Here is a 22,063-nt window from a genome sequence, read left to right on the forward strand (position 1 = left end):
AAAATAATTTTTCCATACACACAAAAAGCTTATTTCTCTTACCAATTTGCGTACATCCCTGTTAGTGCTCATTTCTCCTTTGCCATCCACCTGACAGGTGTGGCATGTCAAGAAGATGATTAAACAGCCTGATCATTACACAGGTGCACCTTGTGCTGGGGACAATTATAAGGCACTCAGTTTTGTCAAACAACACAATGCCACAGTTGTCTCAAGTTTGAGGGAGCATGTAATTGGCATGCTGACTGCAGGAATGTCCACCAGAGCTGTTGCCAGATAATTGAATGTTCATTTCTCTACCATAACGTTGTTTTAGAGAATTTGGTAGTACGTCCAACCGGCCTCATAACAGCAGACCAAGTGTAACCAAGCCAGCCCAGGACCTCCACATCCGGCTTCTTCACCTGTGGGATGATCTGAGATGAGCCATCCGGACTGAGAAACTGTGGGTTTGCACAACCAAATAATGTCTGCACAAACTGTCAGAAACCATCTCAGGGAAGTTCATCTGCGTGCTTGTCGTCCTCACCAGGGTCTTGACCTGACTGCAGTTTGGCGTTGTAACCGACATAAGTGAGCAAATGCTCACCTTTGATGGCCACTGGCACCCTGGAGAAGTGTGCTCTTCATGGATGAATCCGGCATTCAACTGTACCGGGCAGATGGTAGACAGTCTGCATGGCCAGGATCTGCACACAATTCCTGGAAGCTGAAAATGTCCCAGTTCTTCCATGGCCTGGATACTCATCAGACATGTCACCTATTGAGCATGTTTGGGATGCTCTGAATCTAAGTGTACAACATTGTCTTCCAGTTCCCGCCAATATCCAGCAACTTCACACAGCCATTGAAGAGGAGTGGGACAACATTCCACAATACACAATCAACAGCCTGATGAACTGCGAAGATGTCGTGCTGCATGAGGCAAATGGTGGTCACACCAGATACTGGCAGGTTTTCTGATCCACGCCCATACCTTTTCTTTTAAAGGTATCTGTGACAAACAAATGCATATCTGTATTTCCAGTCATGTGAAATCCATAGACTAGGGCCTAATTCATTTATTTCTATTAACTGATTTCCTTATATGAACTGTAACTCAGTAAAAGCTTTGAATTTGTTGCAGGTTGCGTTTATATTTTTGTTCAGTGTAGTTCAACTAACACCAAATGACTGCAAAATGTAGTTAAACTAGTTGAACTACATGTATTTCACTACATCCCAACTCTGCCCCCCCATCAGAGTCAAAGACGAATCTCATCTGTCACTCAAAGATTTGTGGTGTTTTCCATGGGATTATATTTTCCTTCATTGCAGAACCTTGATGTGTACCACGCATATCGAGATTAAGGTCGGTTATAGATTTTAATCCATTTTCTGCAGGAACTCATGCAGCATGTGTCATTGAAACAAATATTTTCATATTAAACGTCAGCCGTGAAACTACGCAGTCAGTGCATTCGGAAAGTATTCAGACCCTTCCCATTGTTCAACATTTTGTTACGTTACAGCCTTATTCTAAATTGGATTAAGTAAAAAAAAAAATCCTCATCAATCTACACAATACCCCATACTGCCGTTCAAAAGTTTGGGGTCACCTTGAAATGTCCTTGTTTTTGAAAGAAAAGCACATTTTTTGTCCATTAAAATAATATCAAATTGATCAGAAATACAGTGTAGACATTGTTAATGTTATAAATGACTACTGTAGCTGGAAACGGCTGATTCTTTATGGAATATCTAAATAGGTGTACAGAAGCCCATTATCAGCAACCATTACTCCTGTGTTCCAATGGCATGTTGTGTTAGCTAAGTTTATAATTTTAAAAGGCTAATTGAATATTAAAAAACCCTTTTGCAATTATGTTAGCACAGCTGAAAACTGTTGTTTGATTAAAGAAGCAATAAAACTGGCCTTCTTGAGACTAGTTGAGTATCAGGAGCATCAGCATTTATAGGTTTGATTACAGGCTCAAAATGGCCAGAAACAAATAACTTTCTTCTGAAACTCGTCAGTCTATTCTTGTTCTGAGAAATGAAGGCTATTCCATGCGAGAAATTGCCAAGAAACTGAAGATCTCGTACAACGCTGTGTACTTAATCTTTTCTTTTTATTGGCCAGTCTGAGATATGGCTTTTTCTTTGCAACTCCGCCTAGAAGGCCAGCATCCCGGAGTCGCCTCTTCACTGTTGACGTTGAGACTAGCCTTAATTTCTCAGGACAAGAATAGACTGACGAGTTTCAGAAGAAAGGACTTTGTTTCTAGCCATTTCGAACCCACAAATGCTGATGCTCCATATACTCAACTAGTATGAAGGAGGCCAATTTTATTGCTTCTTTTTCGTTAATTAGCACAACAGTTTTCAGCTGTGCTAACATAATTGCAAAGGGTTTTTTAAATATTCAATTAGCCTTTTAAAATGATAAACTTGGATGAGCTACAACAACGTGCCATTGAAACACAGGAGTGACAGTTTCTGATAATGGGCCTCTGTATGCCTGTGAAGATATTACATTAAAAATCACCTGTTTCCAACGACAATAGTAATTTACAACATTAACAATGTCTACACTGTATTTCTGATCAATTTGATGTTACTTTAATGGACAAAAAATTGGCTTTTCTTTAAAAAACAAGGAAAATTCTAGGTGACCCCAAACTTTTGAAAGGCAGTGTATAATTTTTTTTAATATAACGTGTTAATTTAGGTATTCAGACCCTGCTATGAGACACGAAACTGAGCTCAGATGGATCCTGTTTCCATTGATCATCCTTGAGACGTTTCTACAACTTGACTGGAGTTCACCTGTGGTAAATTCAATTGACTGGACATGATTTGGAAAGGCACACATCTGTCTAAATAAGGTCCCACAGTTGACAGTGCATGTCAGAGCAAAAACCAAACCATGAGTTCGAAGGAATTGCCTGTAGAGCCCCGAGACAGGATTGAATCGGGCAAGAGTTCACGAGTTCCTCTATGGAGATGGGATAACCTTCCAGAAGGACAACCATCTCTGCAGCACTCCACCAGGGACTGGGAGACTAGTCAGGTTCGAGGGAAAGATAAACGGAGCATTGACGTGTCAGCATTGTTATGTTTTCATGTCCAGATGCTGTCCTGTCCTGTTCCATGGGTATGTCATTTTATGCAAAACATTTTTTAAAGAGGCAGATCTTTAAGACATGAAGGTCAATCAATTAGGAAAATTTCAAGAACTTTGAAAGTTTCTTCAAATGCAGTCGAAAAAACCCTCAAGCACTACGATGAAACTGGCTCTCGTGAAGATCGCCACAGAAAAGGAAGGCCCATAGTTACCTCTGCTGCAGAGGATACGTTCATTAGTTAACAGCCTCAGAAATTGCAGCCCAAATAAATGCTTCAGAGTTCAAGTAACAGACACATCTTGACATCAACTGTTCAGAGGAGACTGCGTGAATCAGGCCTTCATGGTCGAATTGCTGCAAAGAAACCACAACTAAAGGACACCAATAAGAAGATGAGACTTGCTTGGGCCAAGAAACACGAGCAATGGACATTAGACTGGTGTAAATCTGTCCTTTGGTCTGATGAGTCCAAATTTGAGATTGTTGGTTCCAACCGCCTTGTCATAAATAAAAACTCTTGAATGAGTAGGTGTGTCCCAACTTTTGACTGGTACGGCATGTAAATAAGATATTTCCGTTTTTTAATTTGAATGCATTCTAATACACAAAAATGTCTAAAAAGTTGTTTTTGCTTCATTATGGGATATTGTGTGTAGATTTATGAGGGGGGGGGGGGGGCATTTTAATCAATTTAAGAATAAGGCTGTAATGTAACAAAATGTGGAAAAAGTCAAGGGGCCTGAATACTTTCCTTATTCACTGTACATATGAAATGTATTACATTTCGTAATGATCTATGTAGTCTATTTGTACTAGAACTAATTATTGTCATTGCTCATTATACCTTCACATTTTAAATAGAGCATTTGGAAATGGAGACCAATGTCTAGACTGTTCCGTCAGTTCACCTTGATGAATGTTGTCCATATGGTAGGTAATGTCAAGCTCATAAAACACGAGAAAGTAATTTATCCGTAGAGGACTACTCGGTACCCTATTTGAATGGGATAAAGTAATTCAGTTTGTGATATACAGTATGTTTTTTTAAAACCTATTTGCATTTATATATTATGGCAACCAAAAAGTTGTTATCATACTTACTGTACGGACGTGGCTGGTGTTGAAGATGAATTAACCCAAATGTCATACTATTAGTGGTGCCTGGATGGGGGCTCACAGCCGTGTCACTGTCAGTTAGCGACCTACACTTCGAGGCTATAGCATAATAGCATACAAGTACTGCTTGCGAGCGACCACTGCTGTCCTCCGTCCAACGTTTACTATTCTCCAAACCTAACAGGACTAAACCTTAGTCTACTGCAAACGTCAAATCAGATCGACCAAAAAAATATAAACTGATCAAATCCACCAGTCTAAGCACCAGGAAAAATTATAAATAATTAATTATATTACGTTATCATAGGTTAACACCCAGGGATTATATTTTGGCTTCCCTCTAGTCTAAAATGTCATATCGTTATAATATTTTTACAATTCTAGGGTTATTGTAAATCCACTAGATGGCGCCATGTACAGTACCAGTCAAAAGTTTGGACACAGGTATTCATTCAGAGGTTTTCCTTGTAACTATTTTCTCCATTGTAAAATAATAGTGAAGACATCAAAAATATGAAATAATACATATGAAATCATGCAGTAACCAAAAGTGTGAAAACAAATCAAAATATATTTTATATTTGAGATTCTACAAAGTAGCCACCCTTTGCCTTGATGACAGCCTTGCACACTCTTGGCATTCCTTCAACCAGCTTCACCTGGAATGCTTTTCAAACAGTCTTGAAGGAGTTTGCACATATGCTGAGCACCTGTTGGCTGTTTTTCCTTCACGCTGTGTCTAAACTTTTGACTGGTACCTTACTTTCACAAAATGAAATGAAAACAATCAGTTTCCAGACATTCTGAGAATTCTAAATGTTATGTACACTTTTAATGAATATGCATGTCTAATTAAAAAAAACAGGTTAAGAAAAGATTCAGAAACGACCACACTATCGTTTGGATCCACCATTCAGGTCCAATGTCCTCAGATACACATAATAAGCATTAGGAGCCCCCCAAAAAACAACCCAGTCAGACCAAACTACATGATAGATCATGTAGACTTAAAAAGGCACTTGGTATGTATTATACAGGTACACACACACACTGGACAGAGGGGGAGACATTTAGATTGAGAGCCCCTCTGTTCCAATAGGCCGATCCACACTTGCATTTAACAATAGAGCAATGTATTGGACATGCGTTCTAAGTGGTATGCTACTGTGCATATTGGTGTAGCCATAGACTCCAGTTCCAAAGGTGTTATAATGTCTTAGTGTGTTTGCTGTGAAAGATATCCACTGTGGTCTCCTGGCACTGCCTCAGGTCATAGTCACAGTAGCCGATGGAGAAACGACCCTGGGGGAGAGAAAAAAACATTGAATAAATACTACCGGATTATTATTCTGTTGGTTCTATATTTTTGACAATATAAAGTTAAGACTGAACATAGAGGGGAGAAATATCCCTGGTTGAAGTCTTGCCTTTGGTTTCTTGAAGTAATCCAGTCCTCTTCCTATCTTGATGATCCAGCCATTGTCAAACCTTAGGGGATCATCATCATCATCATGCTTATAAAACCTACATAAATCAAAGACTCTATAATGTGCATGCGCCATATGGTGCATTAAAGACCTCATTCAACTTAAGCCACTGATGCTAGCTGATGCCACTGATGCATTCTGGGTGTGGAAATGGATTGATTGAAATTGATGGTGTACCTGATCTCCCTGTCGTGAAAAGTGGAGTACTGGAGGTCCAGACACACATCCTGGCTCTGTAGACTCTGTTTGAGCTCTGACAGAGCACTGGCCTGCTGAGAAGAATTGTCCCCCTGCAACACACACAGACAGGTGGATTAGGGAAACAACACACGAGATACAGTAAGTAGCTTGGCATTTTGAGTAGGTTTATAACTGTACAATAAATAGCCCAAAAGAAAACAAATGGAGCAACTAAGCTATAGACCTCTTACTACCAGTTCAAACTTCTGCAATACAAATACTCAGTTGTGGCATTGATTGATAATGATATCGATGCTATTGGTACTATATCTGAGTGTTTAACATATTTTCTGTCCTCAGAGTTGGTCATTTGAAGGGATTTTAATCTGGATTGTCTATCCCCGGCCTCAGATCAATTTAATACTATATGCATTGATTTGAACCTGACACAATTGATCTCAAAACCCACACGGATAAAATGTGAAAAACCCTTTTAACTCTTCATTGATTGATTTAATTCTTACTAATAACCCCCATAAATATTGGTCTAGTGGAGTACTTGCATACGATCTCAGTGATCATTGTCCCATAGTATGTATTAGAGATACGAAACAGCAAAACACTAGTAATCCTTGTTTAATTAAGAAGATACATTTTTAAAAGTTCTGCTCAAGGGTTTCTATATAACGTGTTCTACTCTGATTTAGCAGCTGTCTCCTGTATTCCTGACCTGGAGTTGGCTCTAGAAAATGTATATTCCATATTTATTCCTCTGGCAGATAAACATGTCCCTTTTAAACAATTCAGAGTCAAAGATAGAAGATCGAATCCTTGGTTTCTGCGTTATCTGAGCTCATTCAGGTGCTTTTTATTTGAGAGAAACGGTGGTGTAGTTGACCCTGGTCTGTCAATTGCCTGCTCTTCCCTCTGCCAGCCATTAGCTGACTTGACGGTTAACCCATCAACTTCTAGTGAATCTTTGTTTTCATTTCAACATTTTACTATCTGTGATGTGCTAGATGCCTTGCTTAAAATTAATGTAAAAAAAATAAATATGGAGCTAATTTGCTTGATCCATTTTTGCTGCAGCTCTCTGACCCCCTGATTGCTGAATCATAAACCCATATTTTTAACCTGACGATTATAGCTGTTACTATCCTCAAGGTTTGGAAGGCGGCCCATGTACTCCCCCTTCACAAAGGTGTTGACTCGTGACCTAAATAAATGATCGGCCTATTTCTAAACTTTCTTGCCTAGCGAAAATATTAGATTCCTTGATTAATTCTCAGCTAGACTCTTTCTTTGAAATGTATTCTAAATGTACATCCGTCAGGTTTTAGAGGGGTGGAACAGAGAAGGCTTAGTTAGTAGGCTAGCGGCCAATCCTCTAAAAAGGGTTTCTGTTTTTGAGATACCCCAACCCAAGGAACTGTATAACAAAGTACAACCATGTTTTTGGATGGTTTTATAAAAATATTTGACTGAAAAAGTGGTTAAATTCATAGATATTGTGACACACCCCCTTAACTCAAACAGTGCAGAATAACGCCTGGCTGGAGGGGGAGTGGGCCACATAAGCTCCTGTACCCCAATATTGCAAGTTCTGATGTTGCAAAAAATGTGTTTCTCTATGGATTTGATATGTTTAGCACCTATTCCTGCAATTATGTTAGGGGGGGCCCTCTAGATTTGACTCAAAATCCAACATGACTGCAACATTACCATTAAATGGTGGTTTAATCACCTGTGTATATATACAGTGCCTTGCGAAAGTATTCGGCCCCCTTGAACTTTGCGACCTTTTGCCACATTTCAGGCTTCAAACATAAAGATATAAAACTGTATTGTTTTGTGAAGAATCAACAACAAGTGGGACACAATCATGAAGTGGAACGACATTTATTGGATATTTCAAACTTTTTTAACAAATCAAAACCTGAAAAATTGGGCGTGCAAAATTATTCAGCCCCCTGAATAATTTTGTTACACCTCAGGTAGGGGTATCTCAACATTTTGTGGGCCTTGCCACGAGCCTACAGTTAGTTACCTCTTCCTGAGAGGTCAGGAGGTGAATCCTCTTCACCTTACAGCTGGCCTTCAGCAGCATCTCACAGAACCTCAGGAAGTTATACAGCTAAGAGGGCAGAAGGGTCAAAGTCAAGATCTCATGACTAAACCAGCATGGCAATGGCATCCAAGGCAGATTCCACTGTCATACTAATAGACAAACCAGCTTTTGAGGGAGCAGAACACCCAGAGGTAATAGTACCTTTCTGCAGTATATAATTTGGTGAATGTGTTTGATAGTGTACGGGTAAATTACCTGGTGAATATGTCGGATGTAAGGGTCCTCCACCCAGACCTCAGTCACCCCCTCGGTGACGTAAGGCCTAAACAGAACCTCGTAACTATAGCCTGTTGCATCATCTGCTATCCTGATCTGCTCATGGTACTTCCCCTCTGAGTGGGAGAGGAGTTGAGAGAGGGAGGGATAAGGAGGGAAAGAGGCAGAGATAGGCAGTATTTCTGTTACATGCATTTGAAATACACTGAACAAAAATATAAATGCAACATTTTAAGTGTTGGTCCCATGTTTCATGACCTGAAATAAAAGACCTCTGAAATGTTCCATTCACACCAAAAACCTTATTTCTCTCAAATTGTGTGCACAAATTTGTTTACATCCCTGTTAGTGAGCATTTCTCTTTTGCCAAGATAATACATCACCCTAACAGGTGTGGCATTTCAAGAAGCTGATTAAACAGTATGATCATTACATGGGTGCACCTTGTGCTGGAGACAATAAAAAGCCACTTTAAAATGTGCAGTTTTGCCACACAACACAATCCCAAAAATGTCTCAAGTTTGAGGCAGCGTGCAATTAGCATGCTGACTGCAGGAATATCCACCAGAGCTATTGCCAAATAATTAAAACAAATAAGCTGCCTCCAATGTCATTTTAGAGAGTTTGGTAGTACATCCAATCTGCCTCACAACCGCAGCCCACGTGTATGGCGTTGTGTGTGTGTGAGTGGTTTGCTGATGTCAGCGTTGTGAACAAAGTGCCCCATGGTGGCAGTAGGTCCATGGTATGGACATGCATAAGCTATGGATAACAAACACAAATGCATTTTATCGATGGCAGCTTGAATGCAGAGAGATACCGTGACGACATCTTGAGGCCCATTGTCGTGCCATTCATCTTTCCCCCTATCATCTCGCATGATAATGCCGGGCCCCATGTCGCAAGGATCTGTACACCATTCCTGGACGTTGAAAATGTCCATGTCCTTCCTTCCATGGTCTGCATATTCATCAGACATGTCACCCATTGAGCATGTTTGGGATGCTCTGGATCGATAAGCGTGTTTCAGTTCCCGCCAATATCCGGCAACTTCGCACAGCCATTGAAGAGGAGTGGGACAACATTCCACAGGACACAATCAACAGCCTGATCAACTCTATGCGAAGGAGATGTCGGGCTGCATGAGGCAAAAGGTGGTCACACCAGATACTGACTGGTTTTCTGATACAAGCCCCACCTTTTCTTTTAATGTATATGTGAACAACAGATGCATATTTGTATTACCAGTCACGTGAAAAACTTAGATTTATGACCTAATGAATTTATTTCAATTGACTGATTTCCTTATATGAATTGTAACTCAGTAAAATCTTTGAAATTGTTGCAGGTTGCGTTTATATTTTTGCCAAGTATACGTATTTTAGTTGCTTCTGAGTATTTTGCTAAACTACACTCCAATGCATTTTGTAACAAGATCCTTTCAAAAGCTGCAATTTGTATTTTCAAAATAACAAAACACTTTTCTATACCATTTCTTTACAGCGGTTCACAATTTTGTGGCCCCCTTTCACCCTACATTGGAAACAAAAAGTCTGATGGCACTATGGTGTAATAAGGTTGTCTGCTAAATAAACAAAATGTACATGTAAAAATGAAAAATTGCAAAGCATGCTCAGTATTACTCTAATGAACTAGGCTCCGTAAAATGGTCAATGATAATACCCAGTGTGCTTTGCAGTTGTTCACTTTCACATACATTTTGGTAATTTAGCACACTCTTATCCAGTGACAGTGCATCCAACTAAGGTAAATAAACAACAACATATCACAGTCATAGCAAGTAAGACGTTTGTGTAACCGTTACTGAGAATGTTGTTGATGTTCGGCCGGCTACTTGCAAATTTATTTTTGTATTTTCAACTACAAAATACATGTATTTTAATACATTGGTCTTTAGTCTAGTTTGTAATTAATGCTCATCCCTGGAAGGAGGAATAAGAGGAAGGCAGCAGTAAGGTGCAGGAATGATTCCTTTGGGAATGTGACATCAGTTCTCTGAGATCCATTACCTTCTTTTAGTTGGTTGACATGGACTTTGATCTGTTCTGCTCGGTCCATGTAGCTCTTTATCTTCTGTCTGTAGTGGACTTTCTTCGAGTCATCTTTTACAGCTGTGAACAGATGAGTAGATCAGTAAAACAGATGTCACCCTCATACCCCTGTGACTGTGACAGTGTGTGTGTTACCTTTCAGCACGTCCATCAGTAGCTGGATCCCCTCCTGGTAGCACACTAGCGACTCCTGGAAGCGCGAGCTCTGGTCCAGCTCCACGGCTCGTTTCAGGACGGAGATGGCAGAGGTCTCCATACCAGGGACTTGCGTCATGGTTCACTATCTGGTAAAAATGGACTGAGATCTTGAGTTCAATGTGTCAAGTTGTGGATATTTGTAATTTACCTGGTTAGAGTATGCCATAGACGGCAAAGGAGTATGCACAGGTCTCGTCCGTCCACAGCTCAGCGACAGGAATATTACATTCGTCTGAGTCAGCTTGAGGTATCAAGTCTTCTTTGGCACATCTTCAGAGGCAATACAATGCATCAGTAGACCCTTCTGAAACTCATCATGCTTAGATTATATATACATCGGATGACGAGATTTCATTCCATTAATTCAAACGTAAATCTGATCAAAATCATCCTCTCATGCCACTAACTTCCTGATGTTGGTTTGTTTGCTGGCCGGTATAAAGGTACGCATGAATAATAATTCCCCTGAGCAACATATCCACAGAAGTGAAAATGCCTAAATTAAATATAAATGAATGAATTCTGATATACACATGTAAAAAACGTTGTCAACCCATATAGTTAATCATACAATATCACACTGTAAAACAAAATCGACGTTTTTCACAAAGTTAATTGAAACAAATTAAAGCCATGCAGGAACGAAATGACCAAGTTTTGAAGTAGCACGGCAACGTTAGTAAGTGACTGCTATACTGACGGCTTCCGGTGAGTGTCGTAAGTGCTGAAACACTCTAGCAATTCAGTTTGCGTTTATTCAGCTGTATTTTGATGTTTGTTGAAAATATAATTTAAAAAATATATATTGATCTTATAGTAACGACACTATATCTCGGTAGAATCACAATTTCCTTGTCGAATTCGTATTTGACGGTTTTTGCATTATAACCTTGACTTCCTTGCTACAGACTTGTCAACCAACAAGTAAATATGGCTATGCTATGTCGTGGTCTTCACATACCTTCCCCAATTCAGGTAAGGAGTCTAAATTATTAAAGGCAGACTATCTTCCTGGCAGACAGTTGTAACTCAAATTTAAGCTATCAGTCAGATAACTGGTTGCTAGAACAACACATTTTGAAGGATCATCCGACTGTGTGTTCCTCCATAGTTAGAATAACATTACATTGTTTTTGTTTTTTCTTGTTCTCTTCAAGCCTTGCATATTTGATTATGTGTCTGTGCATTCTTGCAGGCTTTAACAGAAACTACGCCCCTGCCTTGGTTAATTTCATTCCGAAGCAAGTTCACCAAAGCACGGATCCCACAAGAGGTAGGGGGCTGCAGACTTTCATCAAGGGCAGGCCCATACAATCTAAATGCAATGAATACCTCAACTCAAAGCAAATGTTTCTTACATATGTCCTTAACCCTAATTGCTCCAGTGTCATCGTCAATGGCTGATCCCTGGCCATTATCCCACTCTCCGAGGGTGTTTCAGGGGGAGTGATATGCATGTCCATTTCACACCACACACTTTATACTAAGGTTACACACGTGTACATGTGTGAAACAGGACAAATATAAGCACTAGAGGTCGACCAATTAATTGGAATGGCTGATTAATTAGGGCCGATTTCTAGTTTTCATAACAATCAGTAATCGGCATATTTGGACACCGATCATGGCCGATTACATTGCACTCAACGAGGAGATTGCGTGGCAGGCTGACTGCCTGTTACCTTGGCTCCTTGCTTCACTCGCGTAAGTTGCTAGCTAGCATTAAATCTTATCTTATAAAAAAACAAACAATCTTAACATAATCACTAGTTAACTACACATGGTTGATGATATTACTAGTTTATCTAGCTTGTCCTGCGTTGCATATAATCGATGCGGTGCCTGTTAATTTATCATTGAATCACAGCCTACTTCACTAAATGGGTGATGATTTAACAAGTGCATTTGCGAAAAAAGCACTGTTGCACCAATGTGTACCTAACCATGAACATCAATGCCTTTCTTAATAAAATCAATACACAAGTATATATTTTTAAACCTGCATATTTAGTTAATATTGCCTGCTAACATGAATTTATTTTAACTAGGGAGATTGTCACTTCTCTTGCATTCTGTGCAAGGAGAGTCCGGGTATATGCAGCAGTTTGGGCTGCCTGGCTCATTGCTAACTGTGTGAAGAACATTTCTTCCTAACAAAGACCGTAATTAATTTGACAGAATTGTACATAATTATCAAATCGAATTGTATTTGTCACATACACATGGTTAGCAGATGTTAATGCGAGTGTAGCGAAATGCTTGTGCTTCGAGTTCCGACAATGCAGTAATAACCAACAAGTAATCTAACTTACAATTCCAAAACTAATGTCTTATACACACAAGTGTAAGGGGATAAAGAATATGTACATAAAGATATATGAATGAGTGATGGTACAGAGTAGCATAGGCAAGATAGAGTAGATGGTATCGAGTACAGTATATACATATGAGATGAGTATGTAAACAGAGTGGCATAGTTAAAGTGGCTAGTGATACATGTATTACATAAAGATGCGGTAGATGATAGAGTACAGTATATGCGTATACATATGAGATGAATAATGTAGGGTATGTAAACATTATATTAGTTTATGTTTAAAGTGGCTAGTGATATATTTTACATAATTTCCCTTTAATTCCCATTATTAAAGTGGCTGGAGTTGAGTCAGTATGTTGGCAGCAGCCACTCAATGTTAGTGGTGGCTGTTTAACAGTCTGATGGCCTTGAGATAGAAGCTGTTTTTCAGTCTCTCGGTCCCAGCTTTGATGCACCTGTACTGACCTCGCCTTCTGGATGATAGCGGGGTGAACAGGCAGTGGCTCGGGTGGTTGTTGTCCTTGATGATCTTTATGGCCTTCCTGTAACATCGGGTGGTGTAGGTGTCCTGGAGGGCAGGTAGTTTGCCCTCGGTGATGCGTTGTGACGACCTCTACCCTCTGGAGAGCCATACGGTTGTGGGCGGAGCAGTTGCCGTACCAGGCGGTGATACAGCCCGCCAGGATGCTCTTGATTGTGCATATGTAGAAGTTTGTGAGTGCTTTTGGTGACAAGCCGAATTTCTTCAGCCTACTGAGGTTGAAGAGGCGCTGCTGCGCCTTCTTCACGATGCTGTCTGTGTGGGTGGACCAATTCAGTTTGTCTGTGATGTGTATGCCGAGGAACTTAAAACTTACTACCCTCTCCACTACTGTTCCATCGATGTGGATAGGGGGGTGTTCCTTCTGCTGTTTCCTGAAGTCCACAATCATCTCCTTAGTTTTTTTGATGTTGAGTGTGAGGTTATTTTCCTGACACCACACTCCGAGGGCCCTCACCTCCTCCCTGTAGGCCGTCTAGTCGTTGTTGGTAATCAAGCCTACCACTGTTGTGTCGTCCGCAAACTTGATGATTGAGTTGGAGGCGTGTGTGGCCACGCAGTCGTGGGTGAACAGGGAGTACAGGAGAAGGCTCAGAACGCACTCTTGTGGGGCCCCAGTGTTGAGGATCAGCGGGGTGGAGATGTTGTTGCCTACCCTCACCACCTGGGGGTGGCCCGTCAGGAAGTCCAGTACCCAGTTGCACAGGGCGGGGTCGAGACCCAGGGTCTCGAGCTTGATGACGAGCTTGGAGGGTACTATGGTGTTAAATGCCGAGCTGTAGTCGATGAACAGCATTCTCACATAGGTATTCCTCTTGTCCAGATGGGTTAGGGCAGTGTGCAGTGTGGTTGAGATTGCATCGTCTGTGGACCTATTTGGGCGGTAAGCAAATTGGAGTGGGTCTAGGGTGTCAGGTAGGGTGGAGATGATATGGTCCTTGACTAGTCTCTCAAAGCACTTCATGATGACGGAAGTGAGTGCTACGGGGCGGTAGTCGTTTAGCTCAGTTACCTTAGCTTTCTTGGGAACAGGAACAATGGTGGCCCTCTTGAAGCATGTGGGAACAGCAGACTGTTATAGGGATTGATTGAATATTGATTGAATATGTCCGTAAACACACACCACACCACCAGCATCTGCGCATGCTCTGACATAACATTGAAGGTTGTGCAATCTAACAGCGATATTTAGACTTAGGGATACCATCCATTAGATAAAATACGGAACGGTTCCACATTTCACTGAAATAATAAATGTTTTGTTTTTGAAATGATAGTTTCCGGATTTGACCATATTAATGACCTAAGGCTCATATTTCTGTTTGTTAAAGCCAGCAGCTTTTCGCTGTGCTTTAAGCATTGCGCTGTTTATGACTTCAAGCCTATCAACTCCCGATATTAGGCTGGCAACACTATAATGCCTATAAGAACATCCAATAGTCAAAGGTATATGAAATACAAATGGTATAGAGAGAAATAGTCCTATAATGCCTATAATAACTACAACGTAAATCTTCTTACCTGGGAATATGGAAGACTCATGTTAAAAGGAACCACCAGCTTTCATATGTTCTCATGTTCTGAGCAAGGAACTGAAACGTTAGCTTTCTTACATGGCACATATCGCACTTCTACTTCATGGTAAATATTGCACTTTTACTTTCTTCTCCAACACTTTGTTTTTGCATTATTTAAACCAAATTGAACAAGTCATTATTTATGAGACAAAATTGATTTTTATTTATGTATTATATTGAGTTAAAATTAAAGTGTTCATTCATTATTTTTGTAATTGTCACTATTACATATATACACACACACACACACTGCTCAAAAAAATAAAGGGAACACTAAAATAACACATCCTATGTCTGAATGAAATATTCTTATTAAATACTTTTTTCTTTACATAGTTGAATGTGCTGACAACAAAATCACACAAATTGTCAATGGAAATCAAATGTATCAACCCATGGAGGTCTGGATTTGGAGTCACACTCAAAATTAAAGTGGAAAACCACACTACCGGCTGATCCAACTTTGATGTAATGTCCTTAAAACAAGTCAAAATGAGGCTCAGTAGTGTGTGTGGCCTCGACGTGCCTGTATGATCTCCCTACAATGCCTGGGCATGCTCCTGATGAGGTGGCGGATGGTCTCCTGAGGGATCTCCTCCCAGACCTGGACTAAAGCATCCGCCAACTCCTGGACAGTCTGTGTTGCAACGTGGCGTTGGTGGATGGAGCGAGACATGATGTCCCAGATGTGCTCAATTGGATTCAGGTCTGGGGAACGTGCGGGCCAGTCCATAGCATCAATGCCTTCCTCTTTCAGGAACTGCTGACACAATCCAGCCACATGAGGTCTAGCATTGTCTTGCATTAGGAGGAACCCAGGGCCAACCGCACCAGCATATGGTCTCACAAGAGGTCTGAGGATCTCATCTCGCTACCTAATGGCAGTCAGGCTACCTCTGGCGAGCACATGGAGGGCTGTGCGGCCCCCCAAAGAAATGCCACCCCACACCATGACTGATCCACCGCCAAACCAGTCATGCTGGAGGATGTTGCAGGCAGCAGAACGTTCTCCACAGCGTCTCCAGACTGTCACGTCTGTCACATGTGCTCAGTGTGAACCTGCTTTCATCTGTGAAGAGCACAGGGCGCCAGTGGCGAATTTGCCAATCTTGGTGTTCTCTGGCAAATGCCAAACGTCCTGCACGGTGTTGGGCTGTAAGCACAAACCCCACCTGTGGACGTCAGGCCCTCATGGAGTCTGTTTCTGACCAGACACATGCACATTTGTGGCCTGCTGGAGGTCATTTTACAGGGCTCTGGCAGTGCTCCTCCTTGCACAAAGGTGGCGATAGCGGTCCTGCTGCTGGGTTGTTGCCCTCCTACGGCCTCCTCCGCGTCTCCTGATGTACTGGCCTGTCTCCTGGTAGCGCCTCCATGCTCTGAACACTACGCTGACAGACACAGCAAACCTTCTTGCCACAGCTCGCATTGTCTCATCCTGGATGAGCTGCACTACCTGAGCCACTTGTGTGGGTTGTAGACTCCGTCTCATGCTACCACTAGAGTGAAAGCACCGCCAGCATTCAAAAGTGACCAAAACATCAGCCAGGAAGCATAGGAACTGAAAGTGGTCTGGTTATCACCTGCAGAACCACTCCTTTATTGGGGGTGTCTTGCTAATTGCCTATAATTTCCACCTGTTGTCCATTCCATTTGCACAACAGCATGTGAAATTTGTCAATCAGTGTTGCTTCATAAGTGGACAGTTTGATTTCACAGAAGTGCGATTGACTTGGGAGTTACATTGTGTTGTTTTTAAGTGTTCCCTTTATTTTTTTTCAGTAGTGTATAAAACTCTGCATCGTTTTTTGGGGGGGTCCTCCAATAATCAGGATCAGCGTTGAAAAATCAGAATCGGTCGACCTCTAAGCACCCATTTATTATATTATAACACTTGTGTTATATCCTAATGGCAATGATCATGGAAATTACATTTTTAAACAAACCTTTGAATCCGTAGTAAATCTGTCTTTCTGTGTCTACAGATCCTGGATGAGCGGTCTCAAGAGCATGAGAAGTATGGTGGAAACCAGGAGCAGCCCCATAAGCTGCACGTGGTGACGCGGGTCAAGAGCACCATGCGCCGGCCCTACTGGGAGAAGAAGCTAGTGGAGGGACTCTGCTTGCAGAAGGTGGGGCTCCTATCAGCTTGGATTAATAACCTCACATCTGAGGGATAGCCTAGTGTGTGGCAATCTTACCCTGCATGGGCGCAAGATTTTGCTCCAGCCAAACTGTAACACACCTGATTTGACTAATTGAAAGTTGCCCACCCCTAGCCTTTCCTCTAGCAGAGCGTATTTGTATTGAGTTCAGTTGTGTGTTGTGCTTGCAGTAATATAAAGTTAAAATAATAATTCCAATTGCTAACTTGGTTGCACTGTAATTGTTCTTTGCTCCTCTCCTCAGGCGTATGTACCTGTAATTCACAAGAACATCCCTTCAGTCAACAACCAGCTGAAATTCATCAAGCATCTTGTGAGGTAAGGCTGCTCGGGTTTGCAAGATCTGTTATTACTTTGTTAGCGCAGGGCTATTATTAAATACATCTGTTAATTCCTGTCAAGTGTATGCTCCTGTTTATCAATTGAGTGCGTGGTTAGTTGATCCTGACAACTGACATCTGTTGTAATTCAATACAGATGAACTTTGACCACTTTTCCATCTCATCTCTCCTCCATCTTTCTCTCTGTTCAGGATCCAGCCACTGAAGCTTCCCCATGGTCTCCCTGCTGAGGAAGACATGGCCGACACCTACCTGAACAGCAAAGGAGAGCTGATCGTACGACGCCTCCTCAAACCTGTAGAGGCCAAAGCCATCGAGTCATAGCCAGCACTACTCTATACCCAAGCCATTTTGTCAGTGGTTCTGTTTGAATACTGAAAATGCATCCTCCCTTCCTCAAAGTAATCACTGACATGACTGGATTGGCTGTGTGGTGGATTCCATGCTTTCACCTATCCAATCTGTATTGAACACAAATGAATGGTTTTACAGTCTGGCCTACCAGAAATCAGCTGTGATTCAAATTACTATATTAGTGAAATCCTTGTACCTGTGTTCATTCTAGACCTGGACTGAGAAAAACTTCTATAGCTCACTCCTTTGTATTATATTTCAAATAAAAACATTAACATATACAAAATACATCCATGCAATCGAAGTCAGAGGAAAATAATATGCCAGTGATTTTTTTTTTTACCTTTATTTTACTAGGCAAGTCAGTTAAGAACAAATTCTTATTTTCAATGATGGCCTAGGAACAGTGGGTTAACTGCCTGTTCAGGGGCAGAACGACAGATTTTGTACCTTGTCAGCTCGGGGATTTGAACTTGCAAACTTTCGGTTACTTGTCCAATGCTCTAACCAGTAGGCTACCCTGCCGTGATGATCAAGCCCATTTTTATAGAAAAACTCAAACCTGTGCTACTAATCACATTGACACAAAGGAGGTGGCTGTGGAATGCAGCTGACCTTGGCACTTGGTTGTTGCTCAAAGGAGGTGGCTGTGGAATGCAGCTGACCTTGGCACTTGGTTGTTGCTCATGAAAAGCTGGATTGAAGTTTCCCCCCACAAATTGTGTCGACAACTGACATGGATCGATGATAATTTAGCTAGCCATAGTGTTAGCAAGGATGATTATTTAATGTTAAATGGTAACAGCATCAGGTCTGAGAGTTTCCAGTTCTAGACTTCATTTGGAATCAATGAGTCAGTTAGGGTAGAAAGTTCATTGGCTCAGATAGGTATCCTTTTCTTTGCAGGTTGGAAATAAACAACCAAAAAGCACTTGAATGTAATTAAATATGAACTCATGATTAAGTCCACACACACACACACACACACAAAACAAAGCATGGAAGACTGGGATAAATAGGAAAATGATAAACATGGGAAGAGATGGTTCTGCTGGTTAGTAGCCCAGCGAGAGAGATGGAAGTTCATGGCTGACAGGGTCTTCTAGTCGTCTTCAGAGTGAGTTGTGTCCTTTCCCCCTGATGGTCTTCTCCACTTTGATGACCTTCGAACCAGATTTATGTGTCAGGGTGGGGGGGCTCCACGAGGTTACCACTGGGGAGAAGACAAAGTGTAGGGAGGGGTGTTACGAGACTTGATCTGAACTAAGTAGAACTTAATGTCTAATCAGCCTGTGTTTGTGCATGAACTGGTAAGGCTTTTTTTTATTCCTTTTGCAAATGAACCAATGGCCTCAAATGCCTAACAGGAAATACCTAGACAGATCATCTTTCTATCGAGAGTTGTGATTATCTTTAGGAAATCACTCCTGTCTGTGTACCTGTAGTTGATGATGTCAGAGCAGCCCAGTCTCCACTCCAGCATCTCTGTGGGGAACTCGTCTGTGTTTCCTAGGTCTGTGAAACCCACTATGTAGTCCTTGGTCTTCCCATCCTTTACCAGCGCCAGCGTGGGAATCACCTTGATCCGCAGCCTATCTGTCAGGAATGGAGCCTTGTACACATTCAGCTTGATGAACTTGGTCTCCAGGTGCTTCTTGGCCAGGATGCTAAGATGCTTATCCAGGATCTTGCATCTTTAGAATGCAGGGGAGAGGAGACAGCAGGGTTAGCTCCTGGTGGAAGCTGCAATAAAGATTTCTTGGGCAATAAACCTCTTTCTAATCCTTTTCTTAGGATTTAGGAGGATAAGCTCACCCTGGATCTCAATTAATTTGCAGCAATAAAACAGCAGTAGGTTTTAGGGCTGTAATGGCAGGAGAAAAACAGGTAGAGAAGAAAACATTGCTGTGTTGCAAACCTGAAGGTGGAGTCTCTGTAGAAATGGCAGACCACTCGATTGCTCTCCTTCACCTCAGGGAAGAAGTCTTTCTCACTGGGAATCTCCCTGTAATCCCCGTGCCCTTTACCCAGCCACTCCTGAGGGGACAGAGCACAAACATGCCATGATGAGTGTTACTGGTATGAAATAACTGGATGGACTAAATAAAATGCTTGTTTGGCATCCACCATATGGCTCAGCCAATGTGACCACTCTGTCTTTCCCTCCAACCTGCTTTTGTTTGTGGGATTTCTTGAGGGCCTCCATCCTCCTCTCCTTCAGCTTTTCCTTCTCATCGTCATCCATGCGCTCCAGCTTCCACAGCTCTGCATCCAGCTGCTCCTCCACCATCCTGGCTGACTGCAGCACCTGCTGCTCCAGCGCCTTGGCCATGATCTCCATCGACTGACTCGCCATGATGAAGAGCCTTATTGACACTTACTCTATATTCCTGAAGAGATGGGAAAGTGTAGAATGAGAATGATTGCATTTCAGAGATTTAATTTACATGGTTGGCCCAACGATTAAGGCAAACTAATACCACAGATAAAACAATGAGACAGACATTTCAATAGATGAAAAGAGATAGCTAACCAGCTAAAGTTTTCCCATTTAAAAAGTTAGCTAACTAGCTAGTCTTAAAAATATTTATAAAATTGTCATTTGATTAATGACCCACCACTAACAAATTACCATTGTCTGTTAGCTTTCTCGCTATAGTGGTTAGTTACCTTGAACTAGGACTTTATCGTTATGTCAGCTAGCTAGCTAACGTTATGTTTGTTAACTAGCTAAATTACTGTAGCATACTATTAATCACATCATATTTCAGACAAAGTTGAGAAATAGAAAGTGTCATACAATGAACAAAGGTACAATCACTGGCGTCGTTTTAGCCCAGCTGGTGCCATCAAGCCTGACCTGCCGCAGTTAGAGCTGCTCGGCTAACAATAGCTTCGATGCAACCAAGAGAGTTTTGACATTGTGTTGGACTCTTAAAAACTTTCTTGGTTGTATCGAAACTAGACTAACAACTGCGCGGCCAGTCAGAGAATGCTAAATTAGCTAGCGAGCTGTGAAAAACGACCAAGACTTCACCCATACGTCCATGATAAGATCAAAACCTCTTATATTATTATTATTATTTTAATAGGGGATACTGAATGTTATTTTTGCACATGACTTTATCAATATTACCACACTAACAAACTGGCAAGCCTACTTACCAAAAGCGGTCCGTACACAAAGGCAGGATCCACTTTCTGCAGAGACTGCAGCGCGCGCAGACTACGCAGTATTACCGTGGCTTTACGTCACAGGTAAATAAATAAAGGCTCGTTAAACTTTAAACATCATTGATAAGTAGTACCTTAGTCGTATTCCTTATTTTATTGTGTAAAGACCAAACAGTTTTGGTTATTATAAGCAAGTGCTCGCTATAAGATGTCCACTATCATCCCTGGGCCCAAGAAAGGGAAAGGAACCATACGTTTCGACCAGTGGAAGCTTGACAAACCTTCCCTACAGGTTGGCCGCTTCGTTGGCGTGAACCTATTCTAGTAATTAAATACATTTTCAAAATGTGAAAAAACGATGTATTATTAGTTAGCTGGCTGGCAACAGCAGGCCACTGTGTGTATGCCAGGGGTGGGGAGGTCCGACATACGAGACCGTTTGATCAGGCCCCCGAGCCAATTCATGAATACATTTTTTTATATTAAAATAAAAGCTATAGACGTAATTTTTCCAAGAAAAATAAAATGTTTGGTAGCGCTAGACAGCTCGTCTTCACCTAGCACCTGCATGTACGTCAGAAAAATTTCTACAGTAAATGAAAGAAACGTAGATCCGTCGAAGTGTATTCCTAGTTTGTGGGGATGCACATGCAGTAATGAGAAATACAAATTTGGAGCGTCATTACAGCTCGAAACATACTAAACGGAATGAGTTGCAATGATAACTTCGTGTGGATAAAGTAATTGCTATTCAGCGGGGTTTGGGTGACCAACAAGCCGCATTTACGAAACTTAGTTTGGATGGGGAAATTTGTAAAAGAGTTGCTAACACCAGACAAAGTTAAATTGTTCCAAAGTGTCAGTTTGTCTCGAAGAATCGTCATAGAGCGGATAACTGGCATGGCACAAGATATCGAAAGAAATTGAAGGACTCCGCAAGAAATGTCGAGTTTTTCTCTTTGGCATGCGATTATTAAGCAACTGACAACATACGGCCATTTTTGTGTGTGGGATTACCGCGGAGTTTCACACAGGGGAGGAATTGCTCTCTTTTGAAGCCATGCATAGCACAACCAGAGGTGAGACCTTT

The 22,063-nt window shown here is 41.5% G+C and overlaps 3 protein-coding genes across 5 annotated transcripts; 1 reads left to right on the top strand and 2 right to left on the bottom strand.

The window, feature by feature from the left end:
* Positions 1-5,040: 5,040 nt before the first annotated feature.
* Positions 5,041-10,962, bottom strand: mitd1 (MIT, microtubule interacting and transport, domain containing 1). Its single transcript, XM_064976280.1, has 7 exons — positions 10,442-10,962; positions 10,265-10,366; positions 8,214-8,350; positions 7,938-8,024; positions 5,888-6,000; positions 5,651-5,711; positions 5,041-5,525 (listed from the first exon to the last, which is right to left on the bottom strand). The coding sequence occupies exons 1-7, from the start codon at positions 10,578-10,580 to the stop codon at positions 5,430-5,432; spliced, it is 735 nt and encodes a 244-aa protein (XP_064832352.1). The 5' UTR covers positions 10,581-10,962; the 3' UTR covers positions 5,041-5,429.
* Positions 10,963-11,185: 223 nt separating this feature from the next.
* mrpl30 (mitochondrial ribosomal protein L30) lies at positions 11,186-18,782 on the top strand. 2 transcript variants are annotated; one of them, XM_064976283.1, is made up of 6 exons: positions 11,186-11,221; positions 11,413-11,479; positions 11,700-11,777; positions 16,925-17,071; positions 17,349-17,422; positions 17,637-18,782. In XM_064976283.1, exons 2-6 carry the CDS (start codon positions 11,435-11,437, stop codon positions 17,767-17,769), a joined length of 477 nt encoding a protein of 158 aa, XP_064832355.1. In that variant the 5' UTR covers positions 11,186-11,221; positions 11,413-11,434; the 3' UTR covers positions 17,770-18,782. The 2 variants fall into 2 exon arrangements, with proteins under 2 accessions (XP_064832355.1, XP_064832357.1); XM_064976285.1 differs by having other exon boundaries at positions 11,191-11,212.
* Positions 18,737-21,054, bottom strand: LOC135547348 (thioredoxin domain-containing protein 9-like). Of its 2 annotated transcripts, none has more exons than XM_064976281.1 (5): positions 20,965-21,054; positions 19,970-20,189; positions 19,718-19,836; positions 19,239-19,493; positions 18,737-19,012 (listed from the first exon to the last, which is right to left on the bottom strand). In XM_064976281.1, the coding sequence occupies exons 2-5, from the start codon at positions 20,153-20,155 to the stop codon at positions 18,976-18,978; spliced, it is 597 nt and encodes a 198-aa protein (XP_064832353.1). In that variant the 5' UTR covers positions 20,156-20,189; positions 20,965-21,054; the 3' UTR covers positions 18,737-18,975. The 2 variants fall into 2 exon arrangements, with proteins under 2 accessions (XP_064832353.1, XP_064832354.1); XM_064976282.1 differs by lacking the exon at positions 20,965-21,054 and adding an exon at positions 20,600-20,715.
* Positions 21,055-22,063: the final 1,009 nt, after the last annotated feature.

The sequence above is a fragment of the Oncorhynchus masou genome, chromosome 10 (genome assembly GCF_036934945.1).
Source record: "Oncorhynchus masou masou isolate Uvic2021 chromosome 10, UVic_Omas_1.1, whole genome shotgun sequence".
NCBI classification, from domain to species: domain Eukaryota; kingdom Metazoa; phylum Chordata; class Actinopteri; order Salmoniformes; family Salmonidae; genus Oncorhynchus; species Oncorhynchus masou.